This window comes from Nelumbo lutea, chromosome 3 (genome assembly GCF_056320005.1).
Source record: "Nelumbo lutea isolate HS-2025 chromosome 3, American lotus-T2T, whole genome shotgun sequence".
Taxonomy (NCBI): Eukaryota; Viridiplantae; Streptophyta; class Magnoliopsida; order Proteales; family Nelumbonaceae; genus Nelumbo; species Nelumbo lutea.
Window position 1 is genome coordinate 116,412,710 of NC_142686.1, and position 15,023 is coordinate 116,427,732.

Genomic DNA, 15,023 nt, shown 5'->3' on the forward strand with positions numbered 1-15,023 from the left:
CACACAGGAGTGAACACCTCTTCGTCGTCAGATTTGGATCTACCTAATATCAATAATTCAATATATCATACTTATAAACGTTCTTCTTGGCTACCTTGTTATTCGGAGTTCGGAGTTCGGAGTTCGCAGTTCAGACTTGAGATTAGGAACTAGGAAGTGGGAAAACGAAAGCTGTCCTCGCTTTCCACAAAAAACATTGGTATCTCCAGGACCAGCAGCAGAAGCCGATTAGTAGCGGAGCTTGAGCTTGGGGGATGAGTTATGCTGTCGTTGGATTCTCTTCTCCTCCTCCCAACCCATCTCTTCCCTCGTCAATCAATAGCTTGGTATCTCTCTCTCTCTCTCTCTCTCTCTCTCTCTCTCTCTCTTGTGGTGTTGTAACTTATTGCCTATTGCAGCAGAAGCAGGATGGAGATACAGCTGAACAAATTCAGTTAGAAGATAAGCATCCTACTCTTCCCGGATATAAGTGGCGTTTGGTTATTGCATATGATGGCACCAAATTTTCTGGTTGGTTCTTTGTCTAATCCCCTCCTCCCCTTTCCTCCCTCATGCAATTGCAATATTGTCCCAGGAGAAATAAATGCCAGCTTATTTCTTTCACTACCTCTTTGATGGAGCCATCTTTTTCTTTTCTTGGAACCATGGTTGGTGACGCAGAAAATTGAAGACAAACAGAAAATGAAATAAGCATATTCATCCGTATTCAATGCTAACAAGCGTTTAGCCAACTGTCAATATGAATTGTTACAGCTTGTTCTCTGTCATTTGTTCCTAAATTGTGGGTTCCTGTAATGACTTCTAGCAGAAGATATTGTTGGTTGTTGTCAATGTGTATCTAAAGTTTGTTGCAGCTCGTTCCCTTTTGCTTGACCTCACAAGAAGAGAGAGAGAGGGTTTTCATCTTTTCACCTCTCTTTCTCATTAGGGATTTTACAACTTCGTGCAGGACAAGAGAAATTCTGATCTACCCTAATGCAATGCAGAATCAACTTTAAACTTAAATCTATTTGCTATTACTAAAATGACCTATCTTTAGATCTTATAATTCCATCCCTCTTAAGAATCAAGCTTTCCATCAAGGTTGGTATTCAACATAAGGCGTTTTCCACTAAAGTCCCAAATTGCCTAGTTTATAGTCATAATTACTATATTTGCTGCTCATTTTCTTTATGCAATAGCAAGGACTGATGGGCCTGAGGTATTAACTGTACTGGCTTTGTTCTTATGACCAGGTAATGGTAGGGCTTCTCCTCATGATAAAGGTTTAAAGTTTAAATTATCGATATGGTACTCCTGATATGGGGCGTATCAGATCCGTACCCATGGCCATGGGCATGGGATATGCCATGACTGGGTATGTATCCTTCGAGTTGTGCATATTGTTACGGTACAGTATCCTACGAGTTTTGCGTATCAGCACAATATGATATGTGCCTTAGGAGAACTCGCCCCTAAAAGCTAGATGTTAGAGGGAGCGAACTCAAGCACATTTATACCCCACAGCAGCATCCCATACTACCAATGTGGGATCTTTCACATTAGCCGTCCCATACTACCAATGTGGGACAAACGGATTGTAACACAAAAACACCTCCGTATTGGGCTGTATCACACTGTATTGGTGGATATGGTCTGATAAGCATTGATACAGAAGCATATTGGTGCCTAGTTTGATGAAACCATATATTGACCACTTTTGGAATGGTTTTGAACTTTAAGTAAAAAAATAAAAATGTAAGATTGTAATTATAAAAACTGGAATAGAATTATAATTGTAAAAGTGAAGTAAATAATTTAAGATTTAATTTTCCCAAAATATTTAATAAAAACTGAAAATTATAAAAATAATTTATTTTATCTACCTTAAATGATTTATATGTTTTACAATTATATGTTAAAAGTGAAAACATATTTATTATTTGAAAAAGTAGAGTTATTATTTATATAAAATTACCAAATAAATAAAATTTCCTAAATACTGAAAATTATAATTATAATAATTGAAATAGTGTGATAATTATTGTATGATGTGTACATGTTCTAGAGTCCTGGTATTGTTGGTTGTAATGTTTCTCTTCATATAACCTGTTAAAGTGTGCATTTCTCATGTGTTTATACCTTATTAATAAATAATTCAGCTTTAGACTTAGTGTTATTAATGTGTTTATGTGATTTATTTCTGTATCTGTACCTGAGTTGTCTGATACAATACCCAATATCGATACTTTGATCCTTGCTCATGGTATTCTAGAGAAGTAGGCTTGGTACTCTATTATATTTTCAAAACTATCTTCACCAGCTGCCTTAACAGTTAACATGCTTACGATTGATCTCAAGACTATCTATCTTGATGTTGCCAAGTTTTCAATTTATCGACCATATCATGGGCTAGTCAATCTTATTACTAGGTTCTGCATGAAAGAGAATCTAATGTTTTGTGATATGAAAGAACACCAGAAAATGAAGAGACAAGGTCCTTTTTGCAAGGGAATATCCTCCTAATCTCTCAGATTTGTGAATACCTTCCCACCAATTTTGTAGGGCTTTTTTATAGTATGTGGCTATGTGCTTCCTCATTCTTATACTCATTTGGCAGTGCTGTCCTAGAGCTACTTTTTCATCTTTCATGGATTTTGAGGCATGGAAAGCTATTCAACTATGCTTAATGAAAACATGAAAAGTTAGCAAACCACCATTTTTCTGTGTTAATGAGAAGCTTCTCTTGAACGTTGAGTGGATGAGCCGCTTCCACCAGAGGGGATGATAATCATTAGATCCAGTTTCATTTCAGATGCACTAATAAAAAGAATTCTGTCCTCTCACTGAACCTTATTCCAATTGAGACCACACCCAAGCTTTGTTAGTTTTTGTTTTATCTGGTAGGAAACTAGGAATTATGGTTAAGGGTCATTCTTCACATATGATTTGATCCCAGTTTTGTGGTTTGAACCCTCCGGACTATACCAACTTCCCCTAAACTGACCTAGTCTTTATGATCTTTTAACCTGGCTCACTATGATATAGATAGTGATGTTTCCAAGTTTACTATCTAAATCAATACAGTTAAAAGGAAAATGAGAAATTGAAAAAAAAAAATCTTCTATTCTTCTATGAAAGAGGTACTTGATGAGGGTCATCTGGAAGCTTCATGACACTTCTCTTGTGTTGGTATGGACAAATAACTGTGCACTTCTCTACTTTCTTCTTCAGGACATCTTCAGCATCCTATTCTCATCTGTGGTTCATTTGTTTGCTCTCTTCTGTTTATATTAGTTAGACAGCTTAACTCGGCCACAATTTCCATAATAAGCCACATTTGGTTCTGTTGGGACAGAACTCAATTGGTACCATTGCTTACTTCCTATCTGTTTCTAAGCCATAATCTTTTGTTTGGATTATATATGCTTGGTAGGTGCTTATTTTGAAGATGCTGACCATTCCAAATTATTATGAAATTGCGGGTTTCCATGCTTTATGCTTTTATTGTTTTAAGCAATGTTCAGAGGATTGGACCGGGCATAGAACCGGAGAAAGGAGAGGTTCACGGGTCAGAGGTTCGACCTGGGTCAAACTAGAGGTCAAACTGTGATAACGTGGCATATGCGTATATATACTATGGGTTATATAAATACTATATGTAATATATTTTACAACTTTTAATGTACTTAAATATGGTGGATGGATGGTAAGCTTCTTAATTTTTAAAACAAATGACTAGGGCTCAAGTCTTTTAACTTACATTTTCTTTAAAATACGTGCATAATAATGTAATATGTATAATAAATAGTCATTAATTAGCAAGAGGTGGATCAGTGGTAGCTAAGTAATCTATGAAAATAAGAGGTCTGGAGTTTAAATTTTCTTAACAACATTTTAAAATTTCACTTATGTATGGACCCGGGTGGTTTCATGAAACCGGGACTGGTTCACCGATTTTCCGGTTCAACCAGCTGGTCAGCCGGTTTTTGATCAAGTCCAGTTATTGGGGTATGACTGAACTGGTCAGGCCCCTGGGTCACGTTTCAACCGGCCGGTCCGGTCTGGTTTTCTAAACACTTGTTTTAAGTGCAATGCATTAATATTGTATTTCAGGCTGGCAATATCAGCAGTCACCACCTACCATACAGTGCATTGTGGAAAAAGCATTAACTAGGATAACAAAACTGGAAAGGGAGGAGCTGTGTTTTGTTGGTGCAAGTAGGACAGACACTGGAGTTCATGCATGGGGTCAGGTCTGATTTCCTTACTCTTTTGGAGACTAGAAGAATTGTTTCTTGATGAATAAACTTGTAATGGGCTACTAAAGATTCAGGTGGCACACTTTGTTACGCCTTTCAACTATCACAGCTTGGAAAGCATTCATGCAGCACTTAATGGTCTTCTTCCTTCTGATATCCGAGTTAGAGAGATTAGATCAGTACTTCCAGAGTTCCATGCTCGTTTTTCTGCAGAGAGCAAGATTTATCACTACAAGATATATAATGACACAATCATGGACCCATTTCAGCGTCTTTATGCATATCATAATGCTTATAGACTCAATACTGTTGCTATGAGGGAGGCTGCAAAGTATTTCATTGGAAAGCATGACTTCTCTGCTTTTGTCAATGCATCACGCAATGATATATCACCAGATCCTCTAAAGCATATATTCCATTTTGATGTCGTTGAAATGGTATGTATCAAGCCCCTCACAACAATTTGAGTTTCCTCCCTAGTGTAAATTATGGCACCATTTGGGATGTTATAACTGCAGGCACCAGTTAGTCCATGCGCTTCTCTAACAAGGTTACTGAAAGTTCAAATTCTAACTAACCTATCTGAATCAGCTATTTAGTGAACTTTCTCATGGTGGATCCTCAAAATGAATATCACATTGGATAATTTTAAACTTGAGACCATCTCAAGGGATGTATTGTTCATGCAGTCATGCATGTCCAAAGCAGTATTTCAGTTGGAATCCCAACTATATCTAAGAGTCTTATTTATCAAAACAGTAAAACATGGACTTGTGGTTGTGGATATGCCTACAGAAAAATATGTACCATTGAAACAGTGTTTTAATTCAACATTATATAAACAGGAAAAAAAGTTCATATTTTTTGAATTCTGACATTGCGTACCCATAAAAAGGGTCTAAAATGTTGTTTTTGTTACTATATGATATTTTATTAGGAAAAATGGCATTCATTATGTACATTAGCTGTTAATTTATATCAAATAGATTGGGAGAAAAAGAGGAAAGTATCATGTTGGAGTGTCTCTCAAGAATCCATGGATTTTAAAATTTGATGCACATTGATCCAATACAGAGACATCACCCATTTAGGAGAGTCCATTCAACACTGGTGGAAAATTAATCTCAAATATCCTACTCCCGGCCTCCCACTTCCTTGTACAAAGTATATTTTCTCTAATTGGTTTCTGTGTCTCAAATTTGTAAAAAGCTGCAAAAGGTTTTCCAACTGATGGTTGGTTTTATTAATGTCCAGGGAGTTCTTTTGCAGCTTGAGGTTGAAGGATCTGGTTTCTTGTACAGACAAGTGCGAAACATGGTACCATTCTTTCTCATCTTTCAACATCAGGTCTTGAATCTATGTGTTATCCGATGTTTCTTTTGTGGGCGAAACATTGCATCTGTTGATTGTTTTTCCTGTTTGCTTTACATTGTTTTGAATTTTGTCTTTATTGCAAGGTGCCAACCAGTTGGTTGGTAAGGTCTCCTGCTGGTCGTAGTGGAGACTTGGGATTGAAACCCACCTGCACCTGGGTTGGGGGATGGGCTACCCCCCATTGTGTAGCCCTTCAAAAGAAGTCAAAAAAAAAAAAAACTTTGATCTTTGTCTCCAGGTCAAATAGTAATTATTATAGTTTTTATAGTAGGGGCATTGTTAATTTCTTTAACTAGTGGTCTAGTGCCGCTTCAGTAAATTACTCAGGTATTAAACGTGGTTAAAACCAGCTTCAAGATGTTTTTTTTCTTGTGCAGGTAGGTTTGTTGCTTCAAGTCGGAAGGGAAGCAGTCCCACCTGATATTGTTCCACATATTTTGGCTACTAGAGATCGAAAGGAGCTTGCAAAATATGCTTTATGTGCCCCACCTCATGGACTCTGTCTCATGTCTGTCAAGTACAATAAAGATATCTTACAGCCTCCCCCTGGTTGCCCTGCATCTAGTTTTGGCATGCATTATTGCCTAAGCAAATGTAAGCTTCCTTTCTATTAAAAATAAAGGTCCTCTGGAAGTAGAAGTTTGAAACGAAACCTAACTTCCAAAGAATATAACATGCAAATCTTCAAGCAATTCCATTGAAAAAGCTAACAGGTGTAACCGTACGAGTTTCCAAAAAATGAAATATTCTAAATTGATTTGAGGATCTGTTTCTGATATTTTGAATTACATAATGCAAGTAAAATCACATATACAAGCCTCAACTCAAGGGGGAAGAAGCCCTGCCCTTCGGGCCTGCTGTTAAGCTTCTTGACTGCAAGACTTGCACGAGCGTGAATCATATCTGACACTGAGAGTAGTTTCCCATTTAAAATATGGAATGTGGAAGAGTGGGTTGATCCCAAGCAGCACATTATTTACTTTATAAAGATAATGAAGTCGAGGGTGTAAGGAGAACATCAAAATCACTGAGTGTCCACTCGGCCACCTCATCTTTGTTACTAACAAAGATTTCGGTTCCCACATCAATTGAAGTCCATATTCTTCTAGCCGGAGGGGTACCTGGATCCTGCAACAGAGGAAAGTGAATTGGTTTGGTGAATATGGACCTGAACCTCAGAACCTGTGAAAGTATTTGTTGCCAATTACTGACCTGATAGAAGTAGAGTCTACTGGAAAGGCCACCAACATCAAGCTCCCAAGTTCTGGCATCTCCAACCCACCCTTCCCCTGGTTTGGTTGGGTATCCATACTCGGCCCATATAGGGTGTGGCAGTAACTGAACCAGCTCTTGTGCCTGAGGATTGCTGTAAGGATCGCAAAGGCTGACAGGTTGTTCTAAGTGTTGGGCGTTTCCAGGAGCACAGTAGTAATGATAAGCGGAATATGGGAAGTGAGCAGTGTCATTCCTGTAAATCTTGGTGTTGTTGGGTGTTATGTGGAATGGAGGACAATTGATGAGGTTTTTGGGGCTGCACCAAGCTGGTGTTTCAGGATTGATGATCATCTCACTGTATCTAGTCACGTCGGTGAGAACGTCTCCATCACAGGGAGCCCCATTGTTCTTCCAGCAGCTGCCAATATCTATCAAGTAGAACTGGCTCTTTGGGCCTCCGCCTCTCTTCACGTCCAAAGACAATCTCACCTTGAAATTAGGTGATTCGGGAAGCTGCACAGAATAGAGATTGTAAATTTTAATTGTTCTTATTTTAGCTCCGGAAATGCTTTTTTTTTTTTTTTGGCTCTAACAAAATGATTTGGAAACAGAAATAGATGTGCTCAAATTGCTTCAACTGTATTAAAAACAGGACTCTGTGGCTTCAAAGAAGAAATGGGCCAACATGTGCCCGGCGTGGGAATTGGGAACCATCCAAGCTCCAGAGTGATCGGTCTTGATCCTATATGTGGCGACTTATAAGGGCCCACATGCTACATACGAATCATGAAACCCAAGACCTAGTCCATCCCATTATTCAATGTGGGCCCAACTACTATGATATTGCGCAAAAAGTTGTCACCAGTGAACCGTTATTATACTATTATAAAAATGGTAACCAATGTGGTGATATATTTATCAAAATTCACGAGAGGGAGGGGGTGATTGAGTTCAGCGTTATTTTACGAGGTGGGTGTGTAACTATGAAGACCATTTTGTGAGGAAGAAATTCAGTTTCGCTTTGTTTGATCAAAGCTCTTCTGATTGATGAAAGCCCATCTGTATCATGTATTTGATCAGAATTCTATACTTCTATCCATTTTGGAGGGTGGGGGTTCATCTCATTTTTCGGTAAGTCAGGGAGTGAGGAAATACTTACTTTGATAAAGTGCATTTACCACTGTTTTCTTATTTTCCAGGTAGCCATTATTGAAGGGACAATGTTGTTCCATCATGCATTAAAAATCTTTTGCGTGAATAAGAAAATTGTTTATCCAAGTCTTAGGAGGATATTATCTATTCAAGTAAATGAACTGCTTGGGAACCCTTCTTTATCATTTGACTCACTAATACAATTAATGTAAGGGTCCGTTTGGTTTGCAGCAATAGGGGTTTGGAATCAGAATCAGAATGGGCTATTCCCATTCCAACTGTTTAGTTGGGTAGAATCAGAATCCTAATTTCATTCCTGCTGGAATACCATTTGAAGGAATGGCCATTCCTTGCCCCTTCTTTGAGAATGGAATCCCATTCCTACTGATTTTAATTCCCATTCTCATTACAGATTATGAGAATGGACCATTCCGATTCCAACTACAAACCAAACAGACCCTAAGTTTCTTTCTTTTTTTATGGAATCCACTAACTTACCACCCCTATTTACTAGAAACAAACAAGTGCCCACTAAAGTGTGATGGTGTGATATTCAAAATGGCCCCGATGTGGGATTTGGGCATATCATCAAATACGAAAGGAAAGTTCTATACTTCTATCCATTTTGGGGCAACTTGGGCCGCCCTAAGGAGGAGAGGGCCCCATCATTTCAATGGTCTTAAGTCCAAGCGCTCCTGTGTGGATTAGGGTTTTTATCTTGCATATTTTCCTTTTTCTTTCAGCATTGCATTCTTTATAGTTTATAATATTCAGGGTCTTATCTCAAATTCCCCAGTCCCCCCTCATTTTGCTGAAATTCTCTTAAATTTACCTTGGCTTTTGATCAAGGTAATTATAACTGAACCGGACAATGAACCACCAGCCAGGGGTCCCATTTCTGGGTCAAACGGTTTGACCATTTAAATTAAACAGACGGCTTGCTTTAACAAAAAAATAACAATAAAATTTTAAAAAATTAAAAAATAAAAACTTGACAAACCGTTGAATGATTCGCTCACCCAGGTCAGCAGTAAATTGACCAAATCAATGGTTTTTGGAGAAATAACGATTCTGGAGTAAAATAGAACCAGTCACCTGACTGGTTTCTGGTTTTTCTGGTCCGACCAGTCCGGTCTGGTTTCGAAAACCAGGCTTTTGATACTTATTTACACATGCACCATTAATATTTATTTATTGATAAAATTAATTTTGATTCATCAATAAATGTTATTTGACTAATTTTTGTATGATAAAAATGCCCTGGTTCATTTTCTCCCTTATTTTATTATATATTTTTCCTCATTTCACAACCCATCAATGATTTACTTCTCATTCGTTAGATATTTTGATGAGATAGGTTTTATGCTTTGGTGTTTGCCACTGGATCCAGTGAAAGATTCTGTTTCTGGGTAAAGAAAGGGTAGAGGGAGATACAGGAGGGGGCATTATAGTCTTTCAGCTTAAAATGTCTGACGATGGAGTTCTTGGATTTATGTAAATGGCACCGTAAGTTTAAAAGAATCTCATAAAAGTGGAGGATTTTTAGATAAAACCCTAATAATTATTTGCTTCAAGAAGGAGATAAAAAAATAATAATAAGGTTAAGACTTATGATTGAAAATAAGCATCTCTCGAATAAACTGTCATTAAATATAGGAGGGAAGGGAAGGGATCCTACTTACGGTTTTCAGTATTCCTCTAGTATCATAATGGTATCCGCCAGAGAAGCCTTTGCTTGCATCAGCTCTGAGATACAGCATCAGCCATGGATATTTCTTTGATGTTTTCAGCTTGTGACTGAAAACCCAGCTCCCAATTCCAAATTTCTTCTCCCACACAACCTCATAAAATGAGATATTATCGATCCCGTCTGTGAAATTAGAGCCCAGTTCATAAGTTCCATTATAACTGCCTCTCAATGTTCCTGTTCCTGTGAAATCTGTCGGTTGATGATAGAAGATGGGTTGATTCATGCATCCATCTCCAAAGCACGGGAACCTTCCTGGTTTAAAAGGCCCTACCTTTTTCCCATTCTCAGGACATAAACCAGACATCGTATCGTAGTTGCCACTTTTCAGCATCACCATCCAAAACTGCCATGGATTTGGGGTGTCTGCAACTTCACATAAAGAGCCAAGATATAGCTCCTTCTCTACTGCATAAAGGTCTGGGTTTTTTAGAGCTTTTGGATTCAATCCTGGAAATGGTGTTCCAACACCAAGATTGTTATCTGCTTCCGTCACTCTGTGCTTTAATGAAGAGCCTGCCCGGCACAGAAAAGGAACAATAAAATAACTGAAATCAGAGTGGTGTATTATTTTAAAAAGAAGAGAGAGAGAGAGAGAGAGAGAGAGAGAGAGAGAGAGAGAGAGAGAGAGAGAGAGAGAGAGAGAGAGTAATTTTTGAAAGAGGGGAGATCAAGAAAACAAAGAAAATCATTATTCTTCCTTCTCTATCCCCTTGAATGCTAAAGCTTACCTGAGAGATCAAAACAATCAGCAGCTCTTGGGCTCCCCATACCAGGAGCTTCTTTACCAATCTCATTGCAGAAGTTCCAACCTTCAAAAGCTATTCTTAGTTCATCTCTTTGCATTCCTGGGTCTCCCACTGCTGAGATGTATTGCTGTTTCAAGGCATAAGAAAATGCAGAAAAAGATACATTCAGCGTGCAAAATAAAATCAATATCCGATTATCCATTTTTGTTTTCATGGAAGCCTGGTTGAGAAACAGAGTGGGGGGGGGGGAAGCATTCACAGGGTGGAGGTGATGTTGGGCCTTTTGCTCCTACTAAAACGATGGGTGAAGAATAAATAGAAAAGGGATTTTAAGCATTCGTCATTTTTCAACCTTTAATTTTATGGTCCGTAGACTGTGGTCTCTCTTTCTCTCTCTCTCCAAGAGAATCTGTTCCGTAACTTTATTAAAAGCAGAAGAAAATACCCCCACAAGCCACAATTTTATCTTCAATGGAAAGTTACTTGGGTGTTTGATGGTTTGACCTCTATATGGATTTGACAAGCTTGGCCCACTGTAGTTGGTTCACTCACTGTATCCCACATGCGGTCTCAGAGTTGTTGCGGTGGACCTTTTGCAAACCTTCTCCAACAGTAGTAAGTAGTAACAGAGAAGTAGTCACGGGTCTAAGCATTCACAGTCACAGGTTGAAGCGCATTAACAAGTGGAGGTTTCTCTATCTTTTGGGCTTGGAAATTGGAATTGCCCCTCGTAACTCATAATACAAGGTAAAGGTATCCTGAATGAACTGGTGCAGTCCGGATTTAAAACCTCTTTGATTGATTGAGAAATTTTCTCAAAATCTTGAATCCATCCATGGGTTTGCAGTTTGCTCATCCTAGATACCTACCTCAGTTGATTTCTTTGTCGTTGCAAAAAGTTAATAGCTTATTATTTTTCTAGGAAGGTCAATTAGCAACCAAGGAATCCGAATGCATTTCTAAATCTATTAGGTGAGCCAAAACAATCAGAGGGAGCAAATTAAAACTGATTGACATCAGAACCATAACTATATTGAATGTTTCTTTAGACCAAAACCATGAGCATTGTTCATTAATAAATTATCTATAAATTTCTTTCTATAATGAACGCAAATCCAAAACTCTTCTTTAATTAGAAAGATAAATAACCATGGAAAAAAGAAAATTTATTTAATTATTTCTATTAAACAGAAGAGAAGAGATTATAACTTGTGAGGTTATTTAAGTTGCATGGTGGGTAGTTAGTGTGTTTGACTCTTGACTGTAGTCTTTAGAACTTTGATCTTCAATTAATTTATCTGATACGATTTTCTTTTATGCAAATAAAAGTTGTATGTGATGGATGTGAACATGTGAAAAAAGAGAGATGCTGAAAAGGAAAAGGATCATCTATTAAATTAGATATTGTATTGACAGCAAAAAAAATTGTGAATATATATTGAGGTGGGATTGAATATTAAGTTGTGTCGGTGAGTGGATAGAATATTTGCTTTTCGTACTAAACAATAAGGCTTACGCCACACTCAACAGCCTTTCTGGTTTCCCTTCTATTATTTTGTACGCCAAGTCTCCTATTTCTCCATTTTCTTTATATATATAAAATTTTTATTGATTTTATATTAAATACGTGGGTCGGCCCATGGGCTATGGCCTTTCACACTCTTTGTTCTCTTTATCCTATTAGTTTGCCATGGATTGATGTATGCATGCATGATGGGACTGGTTGGTTACTTGACCTTATTATTCTGTTGTGTGGTGTCATGGATTTATCAATTCAGGTAGTAAGATATCAAGCCGCATTAAATTAAAACATGATGGTATCAAAATTCAAAACTGAAGGGGTGTGATTGGGCATCCAAATCGAATTAATTCAAGGAGAACACAACTGGAGTAAGCAGCTAAGGGCCTCAACTCAATATGTTTTGTTTGCATGTTAGCATTTGGTAGCTTAGAGGGGCTTCACCGCTTGACAAGGCAAGCACGGTATGTTAGTATACCATAGTGGGTGACTTCCTGGGGGAGGCAAATAATTGCTGGCCCAGCTTGCCCACCCCAACCACAAGTGGACAATGACTGAACAAAAAGTAAAAAAGTAAAAAATTAATTAGAACATCAATTGACACAATTTATTTGAATTGGTGGATGACGAGTCTAATCTCTATATATTTGTACTAGAGAATAATGAGAGTACAAAAGTCAATAACTGTGATTAATTGAAATTTTGTTTTTGGATGTGCTCAACCAGCAAGGAAAAAGAGATGAGTCCAGTTTTCATTTGGGAGTTGGGTCACACTTCGCAGTCTATAATCAGTGGCTCATCAATGGTTTCTGGCTTTTCTTTTTGGGTAAACAGTTTCTGGAATGACCTTTAACAAAATCTGGCAAAGCTTTAGAAATGAAATTTTACCCATGATTAATTGATTAGAAGCCATTTAAGACACAATTGGAATCCCAACTAAACAACTAAATTGCCACACGGGAAAAGTCTGTCCTGGTCATTTAGGGAAGCTTACTGGAACATGTTACTTATCCAGTGGGTCCCCTTTTTCATGGTTGTTGGTTGGTTTAGGTTTACTATGGACTATGGGATCCATCTACATGGTAGAACCGTAGAAATAGGTAGGAGTAAACCCAATTAGGTAATGTTTTTTTCCACGTAGGGAAATTTTACTAAGATTTAATTCTTCCTCTTTTTAAAGAAAAGAAAAATTTATTAATGATCAAAGAAATAGCCTAGAAGGGGGACATAAAACCTACCCCTCAGATCTATATAGAAAGAAATTATATATAGGGTTACAAAAAAACATTCAAGAAGATAGCTTAAAAGGAGGAGGAAGAGGAGAGACATAAAACCTGACTGACCCCACAAATCTATGCAGAGCGGAGAGAATAACTCTTATATATAATTATAATTTAAATGCCTACAGATCTAATCTGCGGCCAGTTTGCAATATGATGTGCACATGCATCATGCATGCTACATACCACCCTTAACCCTCCCTTTCCATAATAACTTATGGGAATGGAATGGGTTTGCTGTCCCATCATTCAGAGTCAGACAAGAACTCTAAGCGCGACCAAAAAATTCTTCCGACAAGCAACATGCCAGCCTCGGCGTCCAGTCCAGACGACTCAGAGTCCATGTTCTCATCTCAACTCCCCCCTGATCTCTCTTCACGCAACAGCCAACAGGTTAGGTTTCAGTTTGGAAGCCCACAGAACTTGTCACCCTTCCTCTACAATAACGTATGGGAATGAGTTTGTAAGTCTATAATAATGAATCAATTAGAGAGATGAACTGTAAACGATCAAGAAAAGCAAGAAGCTACATGGCATGAAACCATGGAGCAAGTTTCTTAAGAGGATGATGACTGTCGTTGATTTGGATTGCAGCAACGAAGACGTTGCCATTCCACAGTGTCCCCTCTCTGTTTTTTAAATATGATTATATGCCCATCCTTTTGACTCTACTCCTTTTACTTTCTAAGTTACTAATTTGATTAAAGAAATTGCCTTGTTCTTCTTTCTCAACAAAATCAATAGTTGATCATTTAAAACTAAGACACTGTACATGAATTCCTTTATTACTAAAACTTTTACTTCTATTTTTTTCTAAGTTAGCCCACCTTCTGACCTCCACCACACTGAGTATGTATTAATGCTCTTGAGTCTTAAGGAGATGAAATTTCAATGTTGGGCGTGGGCCCCATTTTGATATCAATGCATATAGAGGTTCTGTCAACTCTCCTCGGCACAATATTGCTTCTTATACGTGGCCGATTGCACCTTCATTTCAACTCAATCTCGGTTTTACTTTTACACTCACAGGAGCTGTAACTCGTTTGCTCACTCACTCACTCACTCACTCGCCAGATTTGCTGTAACCACTAATGATTTCCATTCTTCTTCTTGGGTGGGTGATACCCTCATACCCCTTTGTGTATTGCCCCTCTTATCATCTCCTGTAAACCGAGATTCTTTGGTGCAATGAAATTTGGCCTTTGTAGCCTCATTCATTCATTCATTCAAACAAACAAAAAAAAAAAAAATGCATACAGAGGTTCTACTTCTATCCAATTTATGCCATATACTATTTCTAGGTAACGGTTTATATGAGGTTTAATTCCCTCCCCGACCAAATTTAGAAATTTGATGACCTCCGAATGAATTAAAACATGGGTTTTGACGACTTGCAATTCTATCACAAGCTATTATTGTGAAATGGTAAATTTGTATGCATGGGCGGACTAATTATCCCTGATTTGGCTGTGCTCTGTGTAGAGACTAGAGATGAGATCTACAAATTGTATTACAATTTTATGCTCATGTTATTCCAACTTATATATAAGAGACCTGCATAATATCGGCAAACTTAAGTATGACAAATTAGCTTGATTCTTCATGGTGATGTCTAAGCTCCGCCTTGGCCTGGCATCATGGTAAGTATTCTAACACCCAGCCTCAGAATATAAATACCCCCGTAATCAAGCAGAAAGACTGAAATAAGAGAATCAACCCAATCTTCAAATGTTTCTCTTTGGAGAT

The 15,023-nt window shown here is 37.9% G+C and overlaps 2 protein-coding genes across 5 annotated transcripts; one reads left to right on the plus strand and one right to left on the minus strand.

Moving 5' to 3' along the window:
• The first annotated feature begins 23 nt into the window (after window positions 1-23).
• On the plus strand, window positions 24-7,479 carry LOC148867901 (Pseudouridine synthase family protein). Of its 4 annotated transcripts, none has more exons than XM_088977265.1 (7): window positions 89-326; window positions 402-510; window positions 4,096-4,235; window positions 4,316-4,678; window positions 5,496-5,558; window positions 5,993-6,209; window positions 6,415-7,479. In XM_088977265.1, the coding sequence occupies exons 1-7, from the start codon at window positions 255-257 to the stop codon at window positions 6,477-6,479; spliced, it is 1,029 nt and encodes a 342-aa protein (XP_088833391.1). In that variant the 5' UTR covers window positions 89-254; the 3' UTR covers window positions 6,480-7,479. The 4 variants fall into 4 exon arrangements, with proteins under 4 accessions (XP_088833393.1, XP_088833391.1, XP_088833390.1 ...); XM_088977264.1 differs by having other exon boundaries at window positions 114-326; window positions 399-510; XM_088977267.1 differs by lacking the exon at window positions 6,415-7,479 and having other exon boundaries at window positions 24-326; window positions 5,993-6,382.
• Window positions 6,344-10,958, minus strand: LOC148867902 (calcium/calcium/calmodulin-dependent Serine/Threonine-kinase). Its single transcript, XM_088977263.1, has 4 exons — window positions 10,461-10,958; window positions 9,665-10,245; window positions 6,828-7,343; window positions 6,344-6,743 (listed from the first exon to the last, which is right to left on the minus strand). The coding sequence occupies exons 1-4, from the start codon at window positions 10,690-10,692 to the stop codon at window positions 6,597-6,599; spliced, it is 1,476 nt and encodes a 491-aa protein (XP_088833389.1). The 5' UTR covers window positions 10,693-10,958; the 3' UTR covers window positions 6,344-6,596.
• Window positions 10,959-15,023: the final 4,065 nt, after the last annotated feature.

What these genes read in the sequence shown, in the direction of transcription:
- LOC148867901 (XM_088977264.1), top strand. Translation starts at nt 255, where the DNA reads ATGAGTTATGCTGTCGTTGGATTCTCTTCTCCTCCTCCCAACCCATCT. An exon ending in CCTCGTCAATCAATAGCTTG is followed by an intron (nt 327 to 398) that starts GTATCTCTCTCT and finishes TGCCTATTGCAG; the next exon opens with CAGAAGCAGGATGGAGATAC. An exon ending in TGATGGCACCAAATTTTCTG is followed by an intron (nt 511 to 4,095) that starts GTTGGTTCTTTG and finishes ATTGTATTTCAG; the next exon opens with GCTGGCAATATCAGCAGTCA.
- LOC148867902 (XM_088977263.1), bottom strand. Translation starts at nt 10,692, where the DNA reads ATGAAAACAAAAATGGATAATCGGATATTGATTTTATTTTGCACGCTG. An exon ending in TGATTGTTTTGATCTCTCAG is followed by an intron (nt 10,246 to 10,460) that starts GTAAGCTTTAGC and finishes TGTGCCGGGCAG; the next exon opens with GCTCTTCATTAAAGCACAGA. An exon ending in GTAGACTCTACTTCTATCAG is followed by an intron (nt 6,744 to 6,827) that starts GTCAGTAATTGG and finishes CCTCTGTTGCAG; the next exon opens with GATCCAGGTACCCCTCCGGC.